Source organism: Stegastes partitus, unplaced genomic scaffold (assembly GCF_000690725.1).
Source record: "Stegastes partitus isolate 25-593 unplaced genomic scaffold, Stegastes_partitus-1.0.2 Scaffold411, whole genome shotgun sequence".
NCBI lineage: Eukaryota > Metazoa > Chordata > Actinopteri > Pomacentridae > Stegastes > Stegastes partitus.
The window spans coordinates 108,085-134,711 of NW_007578142.1; the positions used below are offsets into that span (position 1 = coordinate 108,085).

The 26,627-nt window shown below is 39.7% G+C and overlaps 2 protein-coding genes across 2 annotated transcripts; one reads left to right on the top strand and one right to left on the bottom strand.

Moving 5' to 3' along the window:
• The first annotated feature begins 6,896 nt into the window (after positions 1-6,896).
• ccn6 (cellular communication network factor 6) lies at positions 6,897-14,354 on the top strand. The gene is made up of 5 exons (XM_008285629.1): positions 6,897-6,944; positions 11,003-11,285; positions 12,515-12,751; positions 13,291-13,484; positions 13,573-14,354. The coding sequence occupies exons 1-5, from the start codon at positions 6,897-6,899 to the stop codon at positions 13,852-13,854; spliced, it is 1,044 nt and encodes a 347-aa protein (XP_008283851.1). The 3' UTR covers positions 13,855-14,354.
• tube1 (tubulin, epsilon 1) lies at positions 14,070-25,801 on the bottom strand. The gene is made up of 12 exons (XM_008285628.1): positions 25,646-25,801; positions 25,407-25,480; positions 22,759-22,811; positions 22,609-22,666; positions 21,039-21,154; positions 19,980-20,101; positions 19,420-19,607; positions 19,138-19,310; positions 18,800-18,940; positions 17,185-17,325; positions 16,009-16,183; positions 14,070-14,596 (listed from the first exon to the last, which is right to left on the bottom strand). Exons 1-12 carry the CDS (start codon positions 25,668-25,670, stop codon positions 14,438-14,440), a joined length of 1,425 nt encoding a protein of 474 aa, XP_008283850.1. The 5' UTR covers positions 25,671-25,801; the 3' UTR covers positions 14,070-14,437.
• Between the last annotated feature and the right edge of the window lie 826 nt (positions 25,802-26,627).

The following is a 26,627-nucleotide window of genomic DNA, read 5'->3' on the forward strand; positions in this document are numbered from 1 at the left end:
GCGTTCAAACTGCAAATGCAAAAACACAGCACAAAACAGTAGCAGTTGAGAAGTAGGTTACGAAAAACAAATCTATAAATGTCAGACTGGGGTGGAGGCAAGTCAGCACAAGACACCCTTTCAATACAAAGCAGGATATTAGTGAGGAGGGAGTGAGTGCTACAGTATGTGCTGCAAATCAAGTATCCCCTGGGAATGGACTGTATTACATCATAGGCTGAAACTGAAATCCAGAAAAAGTTGTTTTTTTTCAGAGACAAACTGGAGTAACAGGTTGAAAACAGGCTCTCTATAGAAACAACCAGTATTCAGCAGGACTCAGGCCCACATTTGACAGTTCCGCCCTTCCTTACTTTACAAAACGTAGCACCATCTTGTGGTCACATTAAAAAAATAAAAAATAAATAATCAAACCCGCCACAAGAATAAATCAAATGGTGGTACTTTTCAACCTAACTTTCAATCAAGCACTTTTGAGGGGAATCTGGTGTCCAAATGCATGAAAGTAATCGTGTTAGAAAAAGGACCCATGCAGTGGCAGCATTCGATTATTTCATCTCACTAAGTCAAATGATTTCAATTACATTGAAGATACTGGCACAAATAAATAAACTACAACCACTGCAGTAAAATTATACAGAGATGAAATGTTCTATCCTAAACTGCAGTCCAGCTTCTGCGAACTCGTTTTTACAAGTCTACTGCCAGAGTGATGGCTTACCTAAACAAGGCAGGAATGTTAGACTCGCACCTTGCAAAGCTGAGGTGTGAAAGTTCAAACAAAAGGCCCCAATTATGGTCTTTAAAGGTGATATAAGGAGGAGAAGGAGGAGGTGGAGCAGTTGCCCTCAAGCACCACCAGAGGAGACAATTGCTCTGCAGCTCCAACTTTACACTTCAAACCATCACCAAGCTTTTTTTTTTTTTTTTAAATGTGCTTTCTTCTTGCAATCTGCATTAACAACAAGGAAGCTGATTGTGGAATCTAACAACAAGCTTCAGGTGTGTTCGGACTATTTCTTTAAAGTCCCCGAGGGGAGTCGTGCTGATGACTTATTGATGGTCTGTCTGGTGAGTGGTATGGCCACCTGAAAGTCTGCAGGGCTTAGCTTTTCAGAAATGAAGGATTACTGGCTATTTCCTGTAACTGTAAAACTTTGTGTTTTGGGCTTGTTTCTGATTATATTCTAATTATTTGTTCCTTTTTTTTGATCCACACCACTTTCTATCTTTTTACAGGGTAATGTGGAAAAAAAACTGTAGCAATTTAATCTGAGTATCACACATGCCTCAACCCTGTCTGACTTTTTCTTACCCTGATATAGATGTATGCTCAGCCATTTTGGTCGTAGCCCCTCTAAATATCAGCTAAGAAGTTAAAAAAAAAACCCAGCCAGCTTACAGTGGACATAGTCTGAGGCAGCAAAACAGCACACAAACATTTGGTGAGGAGCAAATCAGGCCAGTTGACCCAACCATGGTCAGAATGTCATCAGAAACCATCAGCCCAATATGTATAGCAGGGGTGGTCAATCCTGGTCCTCGAGGGCCACAATCCTGCATGTTTTAGATGTTTCTCTCTTCCAACACACCTGATTCAAATGATCAGGATCGTTATCAGGCTTCTGCAGAGCTTGATGATGAGCTGATCATTTGAATCAGGTGTGTTGGAAGAGAGAAACATCTAAAACATGCAGGATTGTGGCCCTCGAGGAACAGGAATGCCCACCCCTGATGTATAGTATGCATACTTCAAGAGAAAGCTCAAGATAGCAGAGAGTCATCTTAACTTTGCTTCAACACAACTCCTAAAGGTGGTTTCGGTACAGAAGAGGAAACAAAAAGAAATGCATAAAAAAGAATGTTTGGCATTTGTTTGGAAAAATCCAAACATTGAAGAGCATCTTATGTGGAGTAATTAGTATTAATTATTTACTGTAAAAGACAAACAAAAATGTTCATTAAGAGTCCATATTATGCACATTTACAGGTTTGTAGTTGTATTTTAGGCATCTACAGGAATATATTTAAATGCTTTAATGTCCAAAAGATGCAAAATTTTCCTCATTCTGTACATTGCTGCAGCACCTCCACCATCTTTCTGAAATGCTTCATTTTAGCCCTTGTACCTTTGAAGTAGGAACATTGATAAAAACATATAGTGACTTCATACGTAACAAAAACCTGCGAACCGAACATCCTGTAACTAAAGGGCAACTGAAGATAAACAAATCTGTGACACTCTCTTTAAAAAGGTGAATGTTAACTGTGATTTAGAGTGATAGGTGCTGAATGGAGCTTTAACATGTTGGATAGTGCCTGCATTTATTGATTATCTTTCAAAAGCATGGGAAAAGTGGAGGATAGTAACTCTTCCAGTAAAGGCTCTAATAAAACACTAAAAAATATACTCCATAACAAATAAAAGCCCTGCATTCAAAAGCATAAGTAAAAGTATTACCAAATGCACTTAAAGTATAAAAAGCAGAAGTAGTCATTGTGCAAAACAATGTTTCCTGTCAGTGGCTTCTGGATTAATAATACTTCTGCACTCATTTGTACACACGTGGACAAAATTGTTGGTACCCCTCGGTTAATGAAAGAAAAACCCACAACGGTCACAGAAATAACTGAATAAAATTCAGTGAAAATTAAGCAATGAAAATCAGACATTGTTTTTGAACTGTGGTTCAATAGAATTATTAAAAAAAAATAAACTCATGAAACAGGCCTGGACAAAAATGATGGTACCCCCAGAAAAGACTGAAAATAATGTGACCATAGGGACATGTTCAATCAAGGTGTGTCCTCTAATTAGCATCACAGGTGTGTATGAACTTGCAATCAGTCAGTCGGCCTATTTATAGGGTTACAAGTAGTCACTGTGCTGTTTGGGGACATGGTGTGTACCACACTAAACATGGACCAGAGGAAGCCAAACAGAGAGTTGTCTCAGGAGATTAGAAAGAAAATTATAGACAAAAAGGTAAACGCTATAAGACCATCTCCAAGCAGCTGGATGTTCCTGTGACTACAGTTTCACATATGATCCATGGACTGTAGACAACCTCCTTGGATGTGGCCACAGGAGGAAAACTGATGACAAATGGAAGAGACGGATGATACGAATGGTAACAAAGAGCCCAGAACAACCTCTAAAGACATTAAAGGCGAACTCTAAGGTCAAGGTACATCAGTGTCAGATCACACCATCCGTCGTTGTTTGAGCCAAAGTGGACTTCATGGGAGACGACCAAGGAGGACACCATTGTTGAAAACAAATCAGAAAAAAGCCAGACTGGAATTTGCCAAACTTCATGTTGACAAGCCACAAAGCTTCTGGGAGAATGTCCTATGGACAGATGAGACAAAACTGGAACTTTTTGGCAAGGCAGCTCTATGTTCAGACGCAAAAATGAAGCATATCAAGAAAAGAACACTGTCCCTACTGTGAAACATGGAGGAGGCTCTGTTATGTTCTAGGGCTGCTTCGCTGCATCTGGCACAGAGTGTCTTGAATCTGTGCAGGGTACAATGAAATCTCAAGNTCACAGGTGTCTACAAACTTGTAATCAGTCAGTCGGCCTATTTATAGGGTTACAAGTAGTCACTGTGCTGTTTGGTGACATGGTGTGTACCACACTAAACATGGACCAGAGGAAGCCAAAGAGAGAGTTGTCTCAGGAGATTAGAAAGAAAATTATAGACAAAAAGGTAAAGGCTATAAGACCATCTCCAAGCAGCTTGATGTTCCTTTGACTACAGTTTCACATATTTAAGATCCATGGACTGTAGACAACCTCCTTGGATGTGGCCACAGGAGGAAAACTGATGACAAATGGAAGAGACGGATAATACGAATGGTAACAAAGAGCCCAGAACAACCTCTAAAGACATTAAAGGTGAACTCTAAGGTCAAGGTACATCAGAACGCACCATCTGTCGTTGTTTGAGCCAAAGTGGACTTCATGGGAGACGACCAAGGAGGACACCATTGTTGAAAACAAATCATAAAAAAGCCAGACTGGAATTTGCCAAACTGCATGGTGACAAGCCACAAAGCTTCTGGGAGAATGTCCTCTGGACAGACAAGACAAAACTGGAACTTTCTGGCAAGGCACATCAGCTCTATGTTCACAGACGCAAACATGAAGCATATCAAGAAAAGAACACTGTCCCTGCTGTGAAACATGGAGGAGGGTCTGTTCTGCTCTGGGGCTGCTTTGCTGCATCTGGCACAGGGTGTCTTGAATCTGTGCAGGGTCCAATGAAATCTCAAGACTATCAAGATAGAGAAATGTGCTGCCCAGTGTCAGAAAGCTTGGTCTCAGTTGCAGGTCTTGGGACTTGCAACAGAATAATGACCCAAAACACACAATAAAAAACACCTGAGAATGGCTCAGAGGAAAATATTGGACTATTCTGAAGTGGTCTTCTATGATCCCTGATCTAAATCCTATTGAACATCTGTGGAAGGAGCTGAAACATGCCGTCTGGAGAAGGCACCCTTCAAACCTGAGACAACTGGAGCAGTCTGCTCATGAGGAGTGGACCAGAACACCTGCTGAGAGGTGCACAAATCTCATTGACAGTTACAGAAATTGTTTGATTGCAGTGATTGCCTCAAAAGGTTGTGCAACAAAGTGTTAAGATAAGGGTACCATCATTTTTGTCCAGGCCTGTTTCATGAGTTTATTTTTTTAAATAATTCTGTTCAACTACAGTTCAAAAGCAACGTCTGATTTTCATTGGTTAATTTTCATAGAATATTTTTTTTAATTTATTATTACTTTTGTCAGATTAAAGGTTTTTCTGAGACCATTGAAGGTTTTTATTTTAATTTTAACTACTTTATATGTTGTTGGGTAATTTAACCATCTGAACTCCAAAACCCACCGGCAGGTTTGAAAGGCATGTTATCATAAAAACTAATAATATTTATGCCATTTATGAGAGAGTCGTCTCATTGTCACCTTTTGGAAATTTCTTCAGAAAAATCATCTGTGATGTGCAGTTCAACCAGAAAACTTTAACCAAATCTAAGCTTAAAATCGTGATACTTCAAAATCACTTTATTCTTTGTGCCCCATTTAGAATTTTGCACAAAAAAAAAAACTGCCCTAACCAGATTCTGTAAATGTGCCTCAGCTCTGACCAACAGTCACGTGACATAAATGTAGAGACTTTTCGACTGGACTGGGCTGAACTGCAGGCTGTGCTTGTACAGAGCAGATAAGTAGTAAATATCTATAGCATGTAAAGCCACCACTTTTCCCCATATTGGTAGCACCTGTGGACAAAAATGCTGTACATGCTATTTCATTTTTTCCCCCAATTTTTGCACAATAAATAAAGAAATTCACCTTTTGTTTCTTCTTTTTGGATGATTTATGTTATTATAACTGTGTCAGACTGCACAGAAGGCATTCTCTCTTCTAGACATGGTTGTGCTGTTTCCACAGAGGGGCAGGAAAAATGAGCCTTCAGTGAGTGAAATATAACAGGAGCAAAAGGGATGGGGTTCAGAGGGTAAATCTACAGCAATGTGCCATATTCTATAGGATCACCACATGTTTGTAGAACTGCTGTCCTTTGAGAAGGACATATTTCTTAGAAAATCCAATTTTCATGAGCTCAGAAAAACATGTTTTAAGCTCGATGCAGTGAAGTAAAAAGCACAATGTTTGCATCTGAAGTGTAGTGATGGAGTAAAAATATAGTTATATAAAATGTATACAGCATCATAAATTTGTTCTTAAGCACAGTACTTGAGTAAAAGTACTCAGTTACTTAGTCCGGCATTTAACTCTTCAGAGTGTATTTGATTGTTGGATTGTTAGATGTGAACTGGGTCAAATAAGAAATGTTTTCAAATCAGAGAAGCAGATGTAGTATTTGTCTAGTTTGGTTTTAAATCATATGTTTTGGGTTTAGGGGCGGTGTTTGTGTGTTTACTGTATTTCCAGTGTGAAATATCTCCAGGAGTGTTGTTTGTGGGGGGTTTATGTTTGGATAATGTTTATTTTTGACTCATGCCGAGGTTTGTGTCTGGAAGATGCTGATGGTCGATGATGTGGGTTAACATGTTGAAATGTTTGGTTTGTTGTCAGCAAATGTTTCTTAGTAATCTTATGAAGGATGGGTCGTGTAAATGACCAGATGAAAATAAAATATGCATTCATTAATTGAGCATTATGGTAGGTAGTAGGATTACTGTCAGCGTTATTGTGTAAACAAACAGCTTTTGTTCGGATCTTTCCATGTGAACTCTCAAAGGGCTGTTGGCTTTACGGGGATGGAGGTGGAGAGTTCGTTCTGAGAGGGACCTCTTTACTCAGTGTAAATAATAATGGAATGTGAACTCAAATACATGTCAGTCCACATCATGTGGGACGGTACAGCTTCAGCACCACATTAACCAAACGGCACACAGTGGATGTATTTACTGAGAAGAGCTCCACTTGTGAATTTGGGTTTTTGTTTGACAATTTAAGAATGAACTGCTGCTGGAAATGTACGTTGCCGGGTGCTATGTAGCGGCCTGTCACATATGGTTTACAGATTTAACTCTTAGTTTAAACCCAGATAAACGTGAGCGAGGGTCCGCAGACTAAGAATAAACAAGTGGGCAGGACTTGAAGGCCTCGGAGCGGCCCGGCAGTTATGAAGACAAATATTTCCCCTTCTGGATCAGCGAGGCGGGGAAAGGTGTGTTTGGAGAGGAGACAGAGGGGTGCTTTGTCCCCGTCTTCAACAGGTCAGCTCTCCCAATCTCTCCTCACCCCACCCCATTCCTCTGCCAGCTCCCAATCCCCCTCCCTCAAGCCCACCTTCCTGCTCCCTCGTCCCCCTGTGCTCTCTCCTCCAGAGCTCACACAAACCTTAACACTTAAGAGATGCTATCGCTTCTCTGCCGTTCCCTCCTGCTCATCCTTGCTCAACAGGTAAGAAGAGCATTATCTTTTTCTATTCTCATGCTACAGACAGACTGGGTCTCTGCTAGGACGACAACTGATATCCCGCAGCACCTGCCCTAAATGAAACAACAGGAAAATACACGGCAGAAACTGTACTTAGGAAAAACAAACCCTCAGTATTTGCCTTTTCATTAGTGTGGTTTTATACTTATTTGCATACAGAGTGGTTTTACTGGGCTCAAGTTTAGTCTTTCAAAGTATGAGCTGGCAAAAGAGGGCTAAATTCTGAGAGCTTTGTATTTAAAGCTCCCACGGACCCATTTTCACACCATGAAATGAGCTCATTCAGTAAACCTGGCAGACAGGCTTCAGATTTTTGGCATAACCCTCAGTGACCCTTGGAAGCACTGACAGGCCGGGGAAATTAGAACACAGGCGGCACCATGCATGAGTTTCTCCACTGTGAAAAATGAGCAAAGCAAAGCAGAAAACATTGGTAATATTACTAAAAGTGAGTGCTGGAATATTTAAAAGCTGCTTGATTGTCATTCCTCTGAGCTGTGAGGAGTGGTAAACCTTCACTGCTGTCCCACTCTGTCTGCTGTCAGGATGATGCTTTAAGTTTCAATTATTGTTGATTGATTTGTGCTGTTTTTTTGCGTTTTAAATGTTAATTTAAAAGATGGGACATTTTGTAACCGTCTCTCAACCACATTTAGACATCACACAAATATGAAAACTTAATACCATAGCAGCAAAATTAAATGTATAATTCATGGCACCAAATTCACAGGAATAAAGGGGAAAAAGTGGTTATATTTTGAAAGTTCTTACACAAACTATGCAACAGTTACTCAAGTTGTAAAACCTTAATTTCATGTATTTTTGTCTGATATTAATTACTGCTACTGACTTTACATGAAACCTCAAGAACTGTTTCACTACTGCATGCTGTATTTGGACAATCTCAGGAATGAAAGGAAACTAAATGTGTTCTTGTCTCCTATTCAGCTTTCTAGCCTAAATATATACATTTAAACACCTGATTTAAAGTTGCTTAACAAATCATATGAACAGACAGCATCATCATGCATGGCTGATTACCTACAACAAATACACATCTTAAGGTGTTGGGACATTAAAGCTGAGTTTTCTAAAGTTCAGGAAACAGGAAAAACTGGCTAAATTAGCCTTTGCTAAGGCTAACAACAAGAAACAGCTAGCCCAGTGGGCAGTCTGCACTTTGTTTTTACCCATTTCTGAGGCTTTGTGTGATTTTAATGTTGGTTTTGTGTAATTTACTGCTTTGTCACTTAAAAGATAAGACCAAAATCACTGGTAGTCTATGTCCCAATAATCTTGTCGAGCTAAACCTATCTACACAGCGGCTGGCTCAAAAAACGCGTTGGTGTGTTTGTTTGATTTTAATATTTTAACCATTAGCTAGAATACCAGGAAACTTCAGACAATGACTCTGGAGATGCCCCAACGTTTCTTCTTGAGCCTCTGGAAGGCTGATATTCAGCATCTCTCTGGTGAATCAAACCCTTTTAATCCAGCACCATCAGCAAGGCAAAGTTTCATTTTTTTCTCAGCGTCCTGCTAACTCACCTGGTAGAGTGTGTGCACGTGCATCATGTACTGAAGCTGAGTCCTTATCACAGCTGCCTGGGTTTAAGTCCAGCCTGGCCCTCTGATGCATGTCATTGTCTCTCTCCCTCTCTCGCCCTCCCTTCCTGTCTCTCCTCAGCTGTCCCTATGAAATAAAAGGCCAAAAATTAATCTTTATAAAAATTATTTGTCCAACACTTATACCTGCAAAACTATCAGAATCAGCTTTACTTTGTGTAAACGAAAGATACATTCACAGGTGGTTTGGGGTTTTTTTGCGATTTTGTTTTTTTCATCCGAAACACCTTCCGTTTTATTGCCAAGTAGGCTTTCATATATGAGGAATCTGACTTGATGTTCTGGTGCATAACAGTAAAAACTGAAAAGCACAAAATTTAAAAGAAAAAAAAAAAGATAAATCTAAATCTAAATCATCACCATTTAGATAGCGGAACAATATCTTTCTCAAAATAGACAAACCAAAAACAAAAAACAAGTTTCCTAAATCACAAAATGCAATCACATTCTAACAGTGAGAAAAACAGGTAACTCCCAGTTACCAGTCTAAAATGCCATTTCTCTATGGCTACATTAACATTAAGAGGATGACGGAACCGTTCACATCCATTTCTCATACCATGAGATGCCTACTTTTTCCACTCTAGATGGAAAAACAAACTTTCAGGGACCATCTCTCTCCTTGCTTCCATCTCTCTCTCAAGATCTTTCAAGCTGAACCAAAAAAATATCTGACACAAAATATTGACCTTGGCTTCCATAAAGCACTTGAGTGAAGTGCAAACTAAGTGTGTGAAGGCATTTTATTCTTAAGCCTCCCATTAAGGTGTCTGCGCTGCAAACTAACGACCTCATACGTGGCAGGCTCAAAACGTCCTGCTCCAACATTTTCCACAGTAGCTAAACTTGGAGGCGAGACAAGAAACTGTCAGAAAGATGGATGTTTGCAAACTGGAACCAGAAAAAAACTGAGCTGGTAAAGGTGAACATTTCATTTTTTGCAGACTGCTAAAAAAGAAACATACCAGAACTAGGTATGTTTGATTAAGCTGCTACAGTATGTCTTAGCTGCTGAAATGTCAGCCTCTTTCAGCCTCCAGCTGGACTGAAACTCCAACAGGAAACAGGAGTTTAGAAAGGATTGCAGTTTGTTCTTGTGGACAAGTTGACAACAAGTTCACAGTCAAACCTGCTGTTTACAGTTGAGATAGCGCACCAATGTGCACCAGTTGCTATGATTTAAATATCCTGATATCAGCGGGCTAACATAAGAATCCAACAGGCAGTGGTAAAAAAGAAAATGTCAGTTGCTAAATGGTCCTGGTCATTTCTAATATGTTCTGCAGCATTCCTATCACCAGCTGATGCAGTAGCTCTCTAGAACATCAGTAGTTAATTACAAGTGATGGTGAAAACCAAAGAGCTTAGCAGCCTTGTTATCTGAGCCCATAACTGAGATGGAGTTGTGCATTGTGACTCATCTATCCAAGTGTTTTCAAGTGCAAAACATAATCAAAAAGTACAAGGTACTCTTCTTCTTATTATTATTGTTTCGGTCTAGAACAGGTGCATAATTCATTTCACTGCGCATTACAGTATATACAATTGTAATGTGACCAATAAAGGCCTTGAATCTTGAAATTCTCCAAGACAGACACTCAAAAGCTCATCTGGTCTTTGTAAAAGCTCACCAGAAAAAACAAAGCAGTTTTTAAAGTAATCAGTCCTGTGGTTGGATGAGACACGAACGCAGGTGTTTGAACACAGGTATGTGGCTTTTAAATGCCAAAAGAAAGTAGAAGCACTCAGCCAGAAGAACAGGGTTCCGACTGACAAGCATGATGGTGGGAATGTAATGCCTCAGGTTTTTTTGTTGTAGTAAATGGCATTACGAGAAAAAAAGAGGACAAAAAAATTTGGGAGGGAAACATGAGAATCTGAAAAACCTAGCCTTGGGCAGCATTGGAACTTCACTGGATCAGTTAAAAAAGAAAAAAAAAAGGTCAAAGTGGTGAAGAAATGGTTAACATAAAACAGTCGTAAAAATAGTAAATAAAAACAACATAAAAATAGTTAAAACTATGAATTAACATCTCTGACACAGTGCCTGACCACGTCTTCTCAATTCTTTATAGCATTTCCAGCCAGATGAAACCAAAATTCACTATAAATCTAAATTCGGCATGTGTATGAATAATTTGGGGCAAAAAACAAAATAAAAATAGTGAATTATTTTGGTCTTAACCAAACTGCTGGACAGACAAACAAACTAAACACTAGCTCTGTAAGACTAAAATCAGAAAAGCTGGACATGAGGTATCCGGGCTGCTGAGAAAACTGTGCGGAAACAATATTATTTTGCATCTATTGAGGAGTTCAACCCGCAATAAAAGTGGTGTGAACACAGCTCCAGCAAAATGCCTCTTTGAACCCTGAATCTGTCTTTCCTCACCCAGTGCTTCAGCCAGGCTCAGAACAATGGGCAGCTGCCGGCTCCTCAGGGCGGGCGGGCTGCAGCCGAGAGGCGGCAGTTCTGCCAGTGGCCCTGCAAGTGCCCCAGAGAGAGACCCCACTGTGCCCCGGGCGTGAGCTCCGTCCTGGACGGGTGCGGCTGCTGCAAGAGCTGCGCCCGACAGATCGGAGAGCCCTGCAACGAGAGGGACGTGTGCGACCCCCACAAGGGCATGTACTGCGACTTCTCAGCAGACCAGCCGAGATACGAGGTTGGAGTGTGTGCATGTGAGTGCGTCTGTTTTTTTTTTGTTCTCACATTTTCTGTTTAAATCAATAGCTCTTGCTGACTTAGAGGTTTGGACAGTGGATGCATGCTGTTAGCAGGTGTTCATACCCAAAGCAGCCATCTGTTTAAAAAAAATGCTAAGGGTGTTGTTATAGATGTGTTGCAACAGGAATGAACTTTCAGTTATAAGCAGGCTAAAGAAAAACAACTCCAAAATGATTGATAGAATTTTCACAATTTGATTAATTCTGTCCAAGAACATTTTGAGAGCCAAGAGAGCTGTATAATCCAGTTATTTTCATTTGCCTGTGCGGGGAGCAACACACTGGCCTCTTTTAAGGTCAGTGGAAGTCTCAGTCGAGTAGACTCTCAACTGGCTCAGCTGGAAAAGAATTCAGAAACTTGTAAGCATGAAAACGCCTGCAGGGACTTTTCGGAAATAAAACTCAGTGGGCAACTTTCACAAGAAACAAGGCTGCAAGTAACAATTATTCTCACTGTTGGTTAATCTGTTCATTATTTTCTCATTTATTCAATTGTTATTGTTGGTTGTTTGGTCTATAAGATGTCAAAAATAGTGAAAAATGGTAATCAGTGTTGCCTTGGTTTGTCCACAACTCAAAGATATTCAGTTAACTGTCACGGAGTAGTAAAGAAACAAGAACATATTCAATTTTAAAAGCCGAAATTTTGACTTTTTCTTCTTCTTTTTTTTTTTTATTTAAAAAGGACTCAAAACCAATTATTTGAATTAGCAAAACAGTTAGCTTTTAATTTAGTTAAACACAATTCATTCTTGCATCTCTAATAGGAATGCATATCTGTCGTCCATCTTTGTAATACAACCTTGTTTTTTCACAGTTTTACAAACATCTGATAGACAGATGCACTAATCAATAAAACTACCCACATTAGTCATCTGACAGTTTGTGTCTACATACTGAAGCATATTTTCATGTTTAAAGTCTATTTCCTACTTTCTTGTGTGTGGAACTACAAGGAATTTGTTCTAGGCTGTAAAACAACAGCACCACAAGAAAGCATTCATACATTTTCAAACCATTTCTGGCTTTCTGCTGAAAATAAGTGTGGTAAACTTTTTGGGTTGTTACAAAAAGAAAGAAAAACATTCATTTACATAGAAATGTAATGCAGTTTAAAGCTCCACAGTAACCGCATCAAGACAAATTCATCATGAGTCGTGACATGTTTCCCCTCATTCCTTCAGACATGATGGCAGTGGGCTGTGACTTGAATGGGGCCCACTATGAGAACGGAGAAGCTTTCCAGCCCAGCCCCCTCTATAAGTGCACATGCATCGCCGGAGCCATCGGCTGCACCCCCACTTTCATCCAGAAGCCTGCCGGCCTCCTGGGCCCCGCCCCGCTGATGGGCAACAGGCCAGCTGGCCTCCGCAGTGGCCAGAGTCCAAACAAGCACCAGCAGGACACTACGTACATGTCAGGTGTGTGTTTAGAGAGTAAACTTGTGGAGAAGGGCCAGCCTGTCTGGCCTGGAATGCTAATTGCTGTCAAAGTTAGCCGAATAGAAGGGGAGAGGGGAATTCATTACTCTGGCAGCGCGAGATGTGACTGCCTGTGGTTAGATTGCCTCACACAGGAAAACAGAGTGATGGATGGTTCCAGTTATGAAAAACAGGAGGAGGAGGGACAACTCAGTTTTCATTAAAAAGCACCAGAAATGTCACTTTAATGTACGGGACAGCTCATTTGGTAAGCTTCGTGCGTAACTCTGCCGAAACATATCTATACAATAATCTGTGTGTTTCAGGGAAACTCTACTTAGATTCTGGGGCGATCTTGTGTTAGTGGAGCTCAAAGGGAACATTTACAAGTTATGTGGCGAATTCCGTCATGGTGAGTCAGACCAGGCATTTTGAGGTTGTTGGGTAGATTCTGATCTGTCCTCTGCATGGCAGCACACAGGCTAGCGCTTTGTGTAGGGTGTTGTTGACACAGTACCCTTTAACTGTAACACTGAAAGCTTACAGGGATCCTCCTTTAGCCTGGAAGAAGAACTGTCTGATCCAGACGACGCCCTGGAGTCCCTGCTCCAAGACCTGCGGCCTTGGCATCTCTGTACGTGTCAACAACGACAACAGCAAATGTGAGATGAGGAAGGACCGCCGCCTGTGCCTGCTGCGACCGTGTGAAAAAAGCATGCTTAAGAGCATTAAGGTGAAAATTTTGTTTAAATCTAACTAATTGGTGGCGTGCTTTTATATCACATTCAAAAAAAGTTATCGGTGATTGCTTTTGTTGATAGATGCCAAAAGGAAAGACGTGTAAGCCGAAATTCCAGGCAAAGAAAGCAGAGAAACTGAAGCTCTCTGGCTGCACCAGCACTAAGAAGTTCAAGCCCACATACTGCGGTGTCTGCACAGACAAGCGCTGCTGTGTCCCCAACAAGTCACGCATGATAAAGGTCAACTTCACCTGCAAAGGGGGCTCCAACACACAGTGGAAGATGCAGTGGATATCGTCCTGCGTGTGCCAGAGGAAGTGCAACGATCCGGGCGACATGTTTTCTGACCTGCGGTTACTGTAATGGAACCATTTAACAAGTCCAGAGACACAGACACAAAGTACGAGCCCCGCTAGTAAAATCTGAGGACTGAAACATACTTTGGTTATTAAGTTCTCCTTAGCGGTAGTGATGTGCCTCAAGAAAACTAAAAAACACAAAAAAATCCAACTACAAAACCGAATTTGATCAGAAAGAATGGTGGAGACCATTAAATAAAAGAAGAAAAATGTTGTTAGTTATGATGAAAGCTTTTATGAACCTTGTCTTCAGGACAAGTATGTGCAATAACAAGGAATATGGCCAGTGTACTAGCTGTAACAGCAGATGTTGTCCTGTCAACATTACCTCATAATACCACGGTCAGGGAGCCTTAAAAGGCAAATCAGGTTATACAGATTGAGTTGAACTCGGACATTCTTTTTACATGTTGTTCCTGCTTGTTTTTTTCAGACAGAGAACATTTAATCAGGTCATAAATTAGACAGTATTGATATATAACTTATAACGGTATATACAGATGATTTGGTTGTGTGAAGTGCTTTCTAAAAAAAGACAGACAAATAAACACAGACAGCTACACACAGATTCACAACAGAGCGGACCTTCATGTGGCGATGCTGAGTCTGGGTGCGTCAGGAATGAGTCTGGCCTTGGTGGCATCCAGATGGTGATACTCTTCAATCAGTGAGCTGAGGGAGGCGATGGCCTCTGAGAAGAAGCTCTGCTCCATCCCCTCTACGTGCAAGTAGTGATGTAAGTGAGCCTAAAAATACAGCAAAAGATGACAACAAAATTTAAAGTTATTAGGCCAGATACAAACAAAGTAATATTATTCAAAACAAAAACATTACTTTTGTTGTCTCCTCTGGGCAAGTGACCATTCAAAACCAATGACCCAAAGCCAAAAAAGGTAGTGTCTTAGTTTTGGCATTGGCACTGACAATATGTTCATTCCTTTTCAATCTTTACACCCATTTGTTAAGTTCAAGTGCTGAAAGATTTTTTAAAAAGAATAACTGGAAAATATACACTCAGTTGGCAGTTCAATGAGTCCATTCAGCTAAAACCAATACGGTTTAATGCAATGGTCCAACAGCACCAAAAAGGTCGCCTTGAAAAAATAGTTGAAATCACACTTCCCTAAAACAGCTGCAACAAAAACTAATCATCATATCTTTCGTGAAGGAAGGGTTTATTGCAGGACTGTTGTACTAGACTGTTTTAGTTCCTTTTTAATTAAATGTTTAGTCTATAAAATGTAACCTGCCACACGACAATAAGGGTCTAAAAATATGGTACATTCAGGACCCATGCTAATTATTAGTAATCAAGTATATCTTTAATTGTTATTCAAAGCCAAAAAAATTGCAGTAAAAATAAAAATCTTGCTGTCACACTGTAGATACACTAAGCACAAAACTTTGCTATGCTTTCTTTGTTTATTTGTGTTTTATATATGTTTATTCAAAAGATAACTTTTTGACTTGTCTCCTTCAGGTGTGATAGCCTATTACTTGTGATCCGTAACCAATCAGTGCTGTTGGCGGGACACTGCTCCAGATGCATTTTTAAACCAATGTATTGTATTGCAAGTAATTATAATATGGATAGTCTGAAAAATGTAGAATATTAGACCCAATAAGAGGCCAGGTTGACAATCAGTCGACCCCTTTTACTGACCTGTTTAAGACTGTACTTTTGGCTAAATGCTAATATCAGCATGCTAACATAATATTTAGCAAGTATATTGTTGATTGTGAAAATGTTCACTCAAATAGTTTAGCTTGTTAGTTTGCTGAGATTAACAGAAATATTAATACAAATGCAGGTATTTAATCATAAATGAAAGACAAAGTAAAATTTGGCAGCACTACATGAAAAGTTCACAATTTGTCTGAAGGTGTTGGAAGTGTTTAGACATTTACTCAAAATGTGAAAACAAATGTGGGGAAGGGATCATCAAACATAGTAAGAGAAATCCTCTGAGGATGGATCCAGCCCAGTAGTTTTTCTGGACAAAAGTGGTAGATCAAGTAACAAGCAAATCACAAATGGTCATCACAAATTACTGCAGGGAAATGTTTCCAAAAAGTACATTTTACTGAATTTAATAGTTCATAAATTAATTTTTGTACCGTCTAAAAGCCTAAAAATATTAGATTACTGAAAACGCACCTTCTTCCTGTAGAGCCTGGTGAAGTGTTCTCTCAGCTCCATGAATGTGGGCTTCACACAGGTGTTGTTGGCCAGAGCTAGCAGGGAGTGGGAGTGACCCACAGGAGGCACTGAACACAGGCCCGTCTTCCAACCTTCCTGGTTCCACGAGACAAAAGGCAGCGACGGCCTCAGCCTAGGATGAAGAGCAAGATTAAAACTGATACTGATAACTGTATATTTAACACAGGGATGTAGCTGAAAACTCAAAGTTGTGAGGTTTACAAAGCACCAAGGAACTCAGTTAAACTCAGTTAAGCATCTAGGGCGCCTAACATATGGGCATCCACGCCCTGAGCAGTGGGATCTCGGCTGGCCGGACCATTCGCTGCACGTCACTGCTCTATTCTCTCATATTTTCTGTTTCTCAGTCTCTCTATTAACAAATAAAGGTGAAAAAAATATATAAAGTTTAAAAAAAACAAAAACAGAATAACAGCTATCTTGTCAAGAAAATCCCTATAACTAAGTTCTCGGAGCAAGCATTTGTCTTAAAATTGTCCAAAACTAAAGTATTGATTTCACTGGGTTCTAAAAATATGAAAAGTAGCAAATTATCAAATTCGAGCAGTGAAACCACAGGCAAGTCAGTTTTGCTTGATAAATGACAAACGATTTATCTGTCGACGACATTATTTGGAATTTATTTTTTTGTCAGGGACAAAATCTCATTCGTTTTTATTTCTTTTCTGAATCCAGGAGTTGTAGTTCTTTTATGACACAAACATGACACTGATGTAACTAACAGCAAAATGCACGAATTACAACATGCCCAGTGATTAAACCTGGCTTTACAAGTGTTTGGGTGTGCAGCACTGTACTTTTCCTTCTTCTCTCCCACTTTCCTTTTTTAAATTATGGTCACACATACATATGCTCTCACACCAGCTTCTGTTTCAGTTTCTTTTGACTACGTGCCATACAAAAACAAGATCTGTGGGGAGAGCGGTGAGAGCAGAGCGGAGGAGAGGTGGCTGCTGAATGGACCAGTCATGAATTATTGCTGCTGGTGTTGAATGGAGGTACTATTGCCAGGAGTGAGTGTGAAGGTCCTTTTTGGAGCTGTCAGGGTGGCTGCACGAGCTTAGTGTGTGTTGTGGTGCAGAAGGAGGCGGCGTGTGAGGATGGTGCTCTGACCTCTCGATATTCCTGCGCAGGTCAGACACTTGCACGTTGCCCCTGACCATGAGGGCACAGGCCAGGTAGAGGCTGTGCTTTGGGTCGGCTCGGATTAGCTGGTGGTCTTTACTGAAAGCATCACTGAACATCTGATCCAGTCTACAGGAGCAGAGTTAGAAAAAGTAAAAGAAAAAAAATGTTCACATCACTGAACAAACAAGAAATCTTCTGTGCAGAAAATCCATTTCAAATATTAGATTTATATTGTTTTCTGCACATAGTATCATCAAATCAAATAAAAAGAAACTTAAATTGAAAAAGAATTGAAGACATTCAAGTTCAGCTAACATAAAAACCAGTGGAGCAGTGTTGACATTGATTAATTTTTGTAACTTATTCATGCACAAAGTCCTGCTGAGCAGTCAAGATATTTTTAAGCAACACCCTGTTCTGCATTCATACAGTCACAGATATTTACCATTGGGAGTTACCCAGTACAACCACTGCTCTCTCTGACCAATGAGCAGCTCCACTGGAGCAGACGAGGACCTTATGGTTCACACAAGGCCACGTTTATGTCAGCTGTTGTTGGGGAGGAGGTATGTGGGTTCCTGTTTTTTCCAAATCAGGCAGAGAGCACTTAGAGTTGGCACCTTGTCGATTAAGTAAAATAGGGTAGCTTTGTGGTGAATGAAAATCATATGCCTCTTGTTTAAATTATGTGAATGATTAGACAAAAATTACATTTAAGCTTCCTCTCTGGCCATTGATTAAACCCCTAAAAACTCATCTTGGTGTATCAAAGTTACATATTTAACCAGTCAAGGTAAAGATATTTTATTTAGCTCATTATGTGACTTTCTGCATATAAAAAACACCATATAAACTTTTCAACACATTAACAAGTCAATATTCACCAGAGGGGGTCTTTAAATTACCAAAATATATACGATGTGACTTTGCCTGGGCAATAAATTTGCACATTCCTGCACACTGGAAGCATTTCTATTACTTTTTAAAGCCTCTAGTCCCTTGATTATACTTGCCGCTAATTTGATTTGTAACACTTGCTGTCCACTGACTTGCAATACTTTTTTAATCAATATGTTACCGTTACACAGTAAAAAGACACCAAGTCAGATTACTCATATGTAAAAAGCTTCTTGGCAATAAAACAGTTTTTGTTTCTAAATGTAAAAAGAAAAGTGCAAAAAAAAAAGAGCAACTAAACTAAATTATATCAAAAGATGTTTGAACACTATTTTAGGTAGTTCTGCACACATTAAAAAATGTCATTGAGGTTTTTGTTTTATAAAAACATTTATCTGATCTAATGCATAAATGCAGTCATTTTAATTCACTTGCCGTAACCTAATCTATGTAGACATCAGAAAAATATTCATATTTACAAATGCGATACGACCCACATCACCCAGGCCTATGTGCAATACATGAAGTATTTGTCCCATGTGACTGGTACCGTTTCATCATCACGTTTCAAATGACACTGCAAACAAACTGAGCACACTTCTTACGGGGGGGAGGGGGGGGTTTCACGTGAGCTCAGTACTCTGAGCTCTGAGGGCTTCAGAACAACTGTGATGTAAAAATAACTGACAGCGAGGCAGCAGACCTTCTGGTGGGAACACTGACGTCAGCCAGCGTGTAGAGAGGGGTGAGGCTGGGCACCAGGTAGTGCAACCGAGGGAAGGGCACCAGGTTCATAGCAATCTCATTCAGGTCCATGTTGAGCGATCCCTCAAAACGGGCTGAGCTGTAACAAAGGAAACCTAAGGTAATGCATTGGAAACAACTGATTCAGTGAGAAAAGGAATTTTCATGAGACTCTGTCAGTCTTACTGTAAAACAAAACGCTCAATTATTGAGCACCATTAAAAAACACTGCGAGACAGGTGTGTTTCTCTCAGAACACAGGGGCCTACTGTATATGAGCTACCAGTTGTTCTATACCTGGTAATGTTGAGCAACAAGTTAGCCACAATGTTATTCATGGCATCAAAAGGCTTCTCTGGCCCACTGATGCCCCCCTGCCCAGAGATGACGGTGCTGTCTCTCTTGATCACTGATCCCGGCTTTGCACTGTGAGACATGAGCTGGATCTTGCTCACAATGTCGACCAATGACTGAAAGGAGAGAAGTGAGGGGAAAACGAGGGGATGTTGTTAAAATTCACTGGTTTGATTTATACATGATGGCCAGACATCTGCAGAAAGAGGCTCCAAACACACAAACCTGGTTCTCCACAGGCAGGACACAGTCAGCGTGCTCTGTGAGCTCTCTCATGGCGAGGACACTGTTGTAGGGCGATGTGATGACGTCGTCTTCTGCAGATGGATAGATGGAGGTAACGATGCGACAGACCTCAGGGAACTCCTCCTCCAGCAGGCTGAGCACTCTGGTCCCAAGACCGGAGCCAGTACCTTAAACCCAGAATCAGTCATAACTGCAGTAACCACATCTATTTGTTTGTCATTAGAACTTAAAGCTCAGCTTCCATAATCTATGAAGGGGATTAGTGCGTCCTAAAATGTTGGTTTTCTAGTTAAGTCATTGTGTGACTTGCAAGTAGCATCCTTCATGCATCACTGGGACTCTTAAGTGAAAGATTTAAAAGGGATAAAGGATAAAGGAGTTGTTTGAGGGGCAAGACTTGAAATTCAATATAAAAAAATATTAAAATAATCGACACTTTGATCTGTAACATTAATATTACTTGACTGAGGCAAGGTTTAGGTAAAGGATCTCCTTAAAATATCCATGCATGGATGTCTCAAACTGTTTCAGGATCTCACCTCCTCCCATAGAGTGGATAAGAAAGAAGCACTGCAGACAGTCACAGTGTTCTGCTGCCTTCCTCAGCTTATCCAGAATCTGCTCCCTGTAGGCCGAGCCGTATGTCATGTGTCCGGCTGCCCTGGACAAGGAACAGACAAGCTTGTTAATGAATAAAACATATTATTTTTTAAAATAAATCACAAATAGTGGCAAAAATGCTACGTTTAATAAAAGGTACTGTGTACATTTTCGTATTTGGGTCACAAAAAGCAAATATGTTTTGAAACTCCATAAGTGGTGCAAAGAATGTCTCCTTGAAATAACATTAAAATGCCAAACATAAAATTCAAAATTTTAACATGACAAATAAATAGAAGCTAAACGTCTTGGTGCAGTCTGACGGGTTTCGAGCCTGTAAGCAAAGAGCTGTGTGATTATTACAAGAATTTTGAAAGTCAGTTTCACTGCCCATGTTTAGAAACTTCAGAAATAAAGGCTGAACCAGGTCATTGTTGAAGGGGAAAACTATCCGCTGTGACAGCTCTGTCTCATGGGAACTTCCCTTTAATATGCTGAAAATTCCATTCCCAGTGTCTCACAAACAACACTGCTGGACATGCCGAGAGGTTTTGTTTCTTTTTACAATGGCTGTCAGGCGAAGGAAAACCTATAGAGGGAATTTTCACACCAGCCCTGTCGAGAAGCACCACTGACCTTTCCGCCAAATTATACTATGCAGACTTTGAGAAAGGGCAAATTGGGGAAGAAAAATAACACCCAACAGTTAAGGTCACTCTGTTTCTTTCCTTATTTACATTCTTGGGGATTTGAAAAATGGCAGCTATAAAAGAAATTGCATTTAAATCTTCCAGGCGAGAAAAATAGAATTATTTAACACTTCCAAAAAACTGTGGATATCCAATTTTTAGGACTCCCTGAACATTGGAGCTCTGCATGATGTATAAGGCAACGTGTGAGTGATTGCAAAACAGCGACAGTGTGTTCAAAGATTTTGCGTGCAACAGTTGCTGCTGCCATATGAGCTCGTGGCATCCTGTGGTTAGTCTGTCTCTCACCAGTTGTTGCCTGAACCTGACACGTCGGTGAGGAGCTGAGTGCTGTCGAACACTTCCCTCAGCGGGCCCTGCAGGATCTCGTTCACGACGCCCTCCTCCATGTCCACCAGGACCGCCTGCCGATTCAAACATGCAAGAATGAAGACAGCACCTATATTTCACTGCTATACGTATATGCTGAGCGCATTCCTTTGACCACTATGGTCATTCCATAACTCCTTTTTGTAACCCGATGAATGCCGAACCCTTCATTACACAGAATTCACGCCTGACTCTAAAATAAGCTGTGAAAAGAATGTACACCTCAATCAGTCTCAAGCATGTTGTTATCGAGTTTAAAGTTGTTCATCATGCTTAATGGTCCAAACCAAAGAGGTTTACTTGAGCAGGGTAAGCTGATGTGGCAGCTTTTTTTTTTTTTTTTTACTTCTTGCCAGAAGGCTTATTTCATGCAAGTGGAAAGACTTTTCACCTCCAACATGTGGACACTGGATCAGAGACATCATATAGCCTGTGTGTATTTGGGAAAATCTGTTATTTTATGAAGGGATAAACACATTCACCGCTACACACCGCTTTTGTAAAAATATAGTAGTAAAAAAGATTGAGTGAATTTAAACAAGTCTCCTTTTTGTTTATTTTTTTCTTTAAAAAAAATATGCAAATCATGCAAATGTAGGTAATCTTAACGGTCAAAGAGGCAGCAGGTTTTGCAGTTTGCAGCTCTCCAGTGACTGCATGGCATGATGAAAAACACCTGGCTTTCACCTGATCTAACAGCTGATTGGTTTAAATAACATTATATTTGATAGAAATATTTCATTCTTTTTAATTTGAGCGATTTGGATTTTTTAACTTTATATACACACACACATATTATAAACTGCATACATTATACTGTTCCAGTCTTTTGTATAATAACATTGAACTAATTTATTTCTTGAAGTAACAACAGAAACATTTGTGTTGTCACATCTATACAGATGTGAAGCTCTGACAGTCTAAATATGTGACGGATCAGTTCTGAAAACTATTGTCTTGTATTTATTTTTTACTGTATTGGGCCATTTATTAATTTATTTTTAATTATTTATGTAGCCTGTAAAGGACAGGTCTGCTCAGATCATTTATATCCAAACTGATAAGGTGCTCATTAACATGAGACTATATGCCATATGGGGGTTTACCCACAAGCAGAGACCACAGATCGAAAGTGTAACATCTTAATGGACTACATGGTCAGAATTAAAACTATCAGAGACTGCACACAAATGGATAGATTGGTCTGACAGCATTTTTTTAAAGTGGGATCTAACAGGACGTGTACTGTCTGCTTGCTGGATGAGGTGCAGTTAATCTCAAATGACCTTATATGGCCAGTTTGGCGGTTGCTGCCGTGTTGTTGCTATTATTTTGTTTATGTGGACTGAGGACTGGGTATTTTGTTTAATCTATATGCATCTTTCGATATGGTAAATTCAAATCTTGTTGCCTGTAAATCTTGTCAACTGCACAGCAGAAGATGAAAAATGTTCTCTCAAGTTTCTTTTTGATGGTTGGTCGAACTTACCCGAGCCTTTAGATGTTGGATTCTCCCACCGACACCACAGGCTCCACCGGCACTTTTCCTAGAAAACCAAATATAAAAAGGACTAAATTTGGACCCCATCTGTCAACCTCTGCATGAACTGACATTGGAATAGAAAGCAGGTCTAATTACCTTGAATCCACATTCCGGAAAAAGCTACTGAGGGCCTCATCGTACAATCCTTTCTGAGCAGGAGAAAAGTGCAGGATATTAGAGGTGTTTTTAGGAGTTGCGGTGGGTGATAAACATGTCAGTTTTTATAAGACACAACAGGACATGACATAAATCTTCCCATAAAGCCTCCCTTCAGGGATAGGTCAGGCTGTTTTTTTTAGTAGTTTTGGCAACAGTTCCCATCTGTCAGACTTCACAGAACCATTGTAGTTGTGTTACCAGGTTTTAGAAATGATGGCAAATGTGGTGTTATTCTGCTAGAAGTGACAGCTAGAATCAGAAGAAATATTACTTAAGTTGTAATAACCTGGAATTATCCTTTAAATCATGCACTGAGGGAGCCAACAACGTTTCCATTTGAATTATTTTACTATTTTTAATCGCACTTCAACTAATCCTGGAAGTCCACAGTGACAGAATCACATACATCACTTTTAAAGACAACATTTACATAGTCACAGTCCTATTGTTCAGCTGTGCAGTGCTTTTAGACAACAGGTTTGTGTTTATGCCCAGCCATTTAGCCATTAAGTCACAAAACCTACAAACTGGTTATGTCAAGACTCAAATATTTTAAATGCCTTTTTAACATTTTATTTTATTTTATTTTTTAAATGTCGTAGTCAAAGCAGCAGTTGTGCCACACACAAGACACAAGGACACCACACTTCTTGCTTGTTCACATAAAAGAAACATAATGCCTGAGGATTTGTTGTTAAAAGTTTGAGTACCGACCAAAAATGTATTTCCGGTTGCATTACTTGAGACTTTTTCTGTTGCAGGATTTGAAACCGTACCTGTATTTCATCAGTTAAAAAAAAAAAAAAAAAGATTTAATATATTTTTTCTCTGCTTTATTTGTTTGCCCAAATAGCTGTTTATCAGATTGAGGCAGAAACAGTATCTGAAGGTTGCAGAATGTTTTGGGGGGGGGGTGGTTATGGCGTTGTTCAGAGACAGGTGAGAATGTCCTTGAATGTGGGGATATAAGTACCCCAGGGGGGTTGCATGTATTCCTTTTTAGTATGATAAGCATAGGGCATAATAGGCAAGGCAGACTTCACTGTGTCACGTTAGTGGAATATGGAAATAGGGTTTGGATTAATTTGCATTTAAAACATTAAGTCTGGAAAATCTTCACTGCTGTTTTCACTTCAATGCCACCAGAATGAAAGGTTTTTGATATAATGTGCAGACTGTGACTGATACCATCCAACATGGAGAGGGTGATTTTGAGATAGAATCAGATGACACGGATGGAAGTGATGAAGAGGCTGATGCAAGAAAACAAACAACCCACCAGGCCACAACAATCTGGGGAAAATACATAATCGAGATTTTTGTGATAAATAATGCAATTTCATTTGCAGTATTTTGTTTTGAAAGTCAAACTTCAGTTTAATATTCACTGTGTAACACAGGGGAAGCTGTGAGGGATCATTACCACATTTGTTTGGTTGGACAATGTAAAACAAATAGAGAAAATCTCTTCTCAACTAGGACCAAAGTTGCAATATTACAAGATTACAAAAAGCTTAGAAAATGTAAAAAAATTGAAAAACTTTTCAATTTCTGCATCTAACTGGCTGAAAATTTGCTAATTATTATGTTTGTTCAGGCTGTAAAGTACTCAGGACCACTATTTGTTTGCCATATTTTACAATAAATTTTATAAGTCATGTTTCAGTTCACCCTGCCTTTGCCCTAAGTCAGCTGGGATAGGCTCCAGCCTCCCCGCGACCCTAGTGAGGATTAAGCGGTGTATAGATAATGGATGGATTTTTCAGTTCTATTCCAACTTAGGATGGGGAAGGGTAAGGACAGCTTAAAGAGCACAGGAGTCAGTAATAACATGACTTAATGGTCGCTACATACCATTGGAGTTTGGAGGGGAAGTTTGTAAAGTGAAAGTCTGCTTCCCCCACTGTCACCTGAACCCAGCCTTATCCCCGAACCAAATCAGTTATTTTATGGGATGCTAACCTGATCCTAGCCTCACCCTAAATCTTTCTGTCTAATCAAACACAACATCAGCAGATGTTATGTTTTAAAGCTGAAAGTACACTGCTCATGGGATTGTGTTTATGTATCTTTTTCACGCAGACATGTTGGTTTATTATAGCAGGAAAATCAATCATATCAGACTTTGTTTGGACAGCACTTTTCATTCATGTAGAATGTAATGCAAAGTGATAAAAAGGGCAAAAGGAAGAAGGGACTAAGGAACTAAGGTAACACCACAATACATAAATACAATAAGGATAAACTATAGAAAGGATAAGTAAAAAAAAAACAAAAAAACAATCTAAATAACAAAATGAGGTAACAATACATATCTGAATTTGGCACAAAAAAGAGCTTCAAACAAATAGACAGATACACAAATTAAATCGATTAAAAGTTAAAAATTTGAAATAATGACTAAAGCCAGACAGGTTTTAAAAGTCTGTGCAGTCTGACTGACAGGGATAGAGACATTATAAAGACTTGGACTTGTGTTTTCCTGCTGTGACAAGTCACAATGTCTTGTTCTCGTGTAACTGCGTGTCTTTGCTGCACTGTGTGTGTGTGTGTGTGTGTGTGTGTGTGTGTGTTTCTGCACTTACTTTATTCACATAGGCGTGTTCTCGCAAAGCAAGATCCCAAAACCTGCAGCCAACCTGGTTCCCACACTGTCCAACTGAAGAACATCAGTTTAAAGTTTCGTGTAAATATTGCTAAGACAAAATTTTCATGCAATAACTGTGAGCTTGATATAAACGGAAGTTGCGACGCTCCACGACCAAACATCCAACATGAAGCTAACCTAGCTTGTGAATGCTAACGTGAAGTAAGTTTGACTCACCTTGAACAACAACTGACTGTGTCATGACAGCAGCGACACACAAACTCTTTAGTGGCGGCGACCTAAACCATTTTAAAAGTTATTATTTGTCCACAGCTGTCCGCTTTAACCGGGTTTTGAGGAGACTTTTGAACGCTTCTTTGAAGTCGCGCCTTGAGCTGTGTTTGGTCGAGCGTCGATGACGTTATTGTCATGGCAACAGCGGGTACGGTGCGCGGTGCGGTTCATACCTCAGTAAAAAGCGCAAGATGCCTCACTGAAACCAAGACAACTTTATTTTGTGAGTTAAAGTACAGGGTCAAAGCACATTTCAAACACTGAGGCAATTCAGTGTGCTTTACAGCATAATACAATCTTGGCAAATGACACAAACTTAAAATTTTAATTAACCTAAATGATTTGCAATTTAAAATTTACAGTTAAAATAGCAAAAAGATGATATAAAATGCATAAATTAAACAATTATTTAAAACTGAATTAGAAATAACTGTGTGGTCAATACTAGGTAGAGCAGGCAGTGTAAAAACAAAAGTTTTGTGGGTGGTGTTGGGGTTTGTCTAGCATCATTTGGAGGGTTATTCCATTTCTATATTGCATGACATCAAAACACTGCTTCTCCATTTTTGTAAAGACATAAAAGATGACAGAAGAGTTTATCATGCCTTTATGTGCTTTGACACAGCAGAGATAACAATAAATGAAAAAATCAGATCCACATGAAAGTAAACACTTACAAGTCAGACAGTATGCCCAAGAGCAGAGGCGTTGTTAGGATCTTGAAAAACTGGGGGCTTCGTCCAGCATACAGATCTTTAGTTTTTAATCTGATAACTGCACCACCAATAGGCGAGTTAAATGTGAGACACTGTGCTCCAGGCAAAATACGGCTCTCCATGAATATAACAATAACAGTGTGCCTTGGAATTGATGTTATTTATATGATTTACGTAGCTATAATAAAATGCAGCCAGGCCAGGGTTGC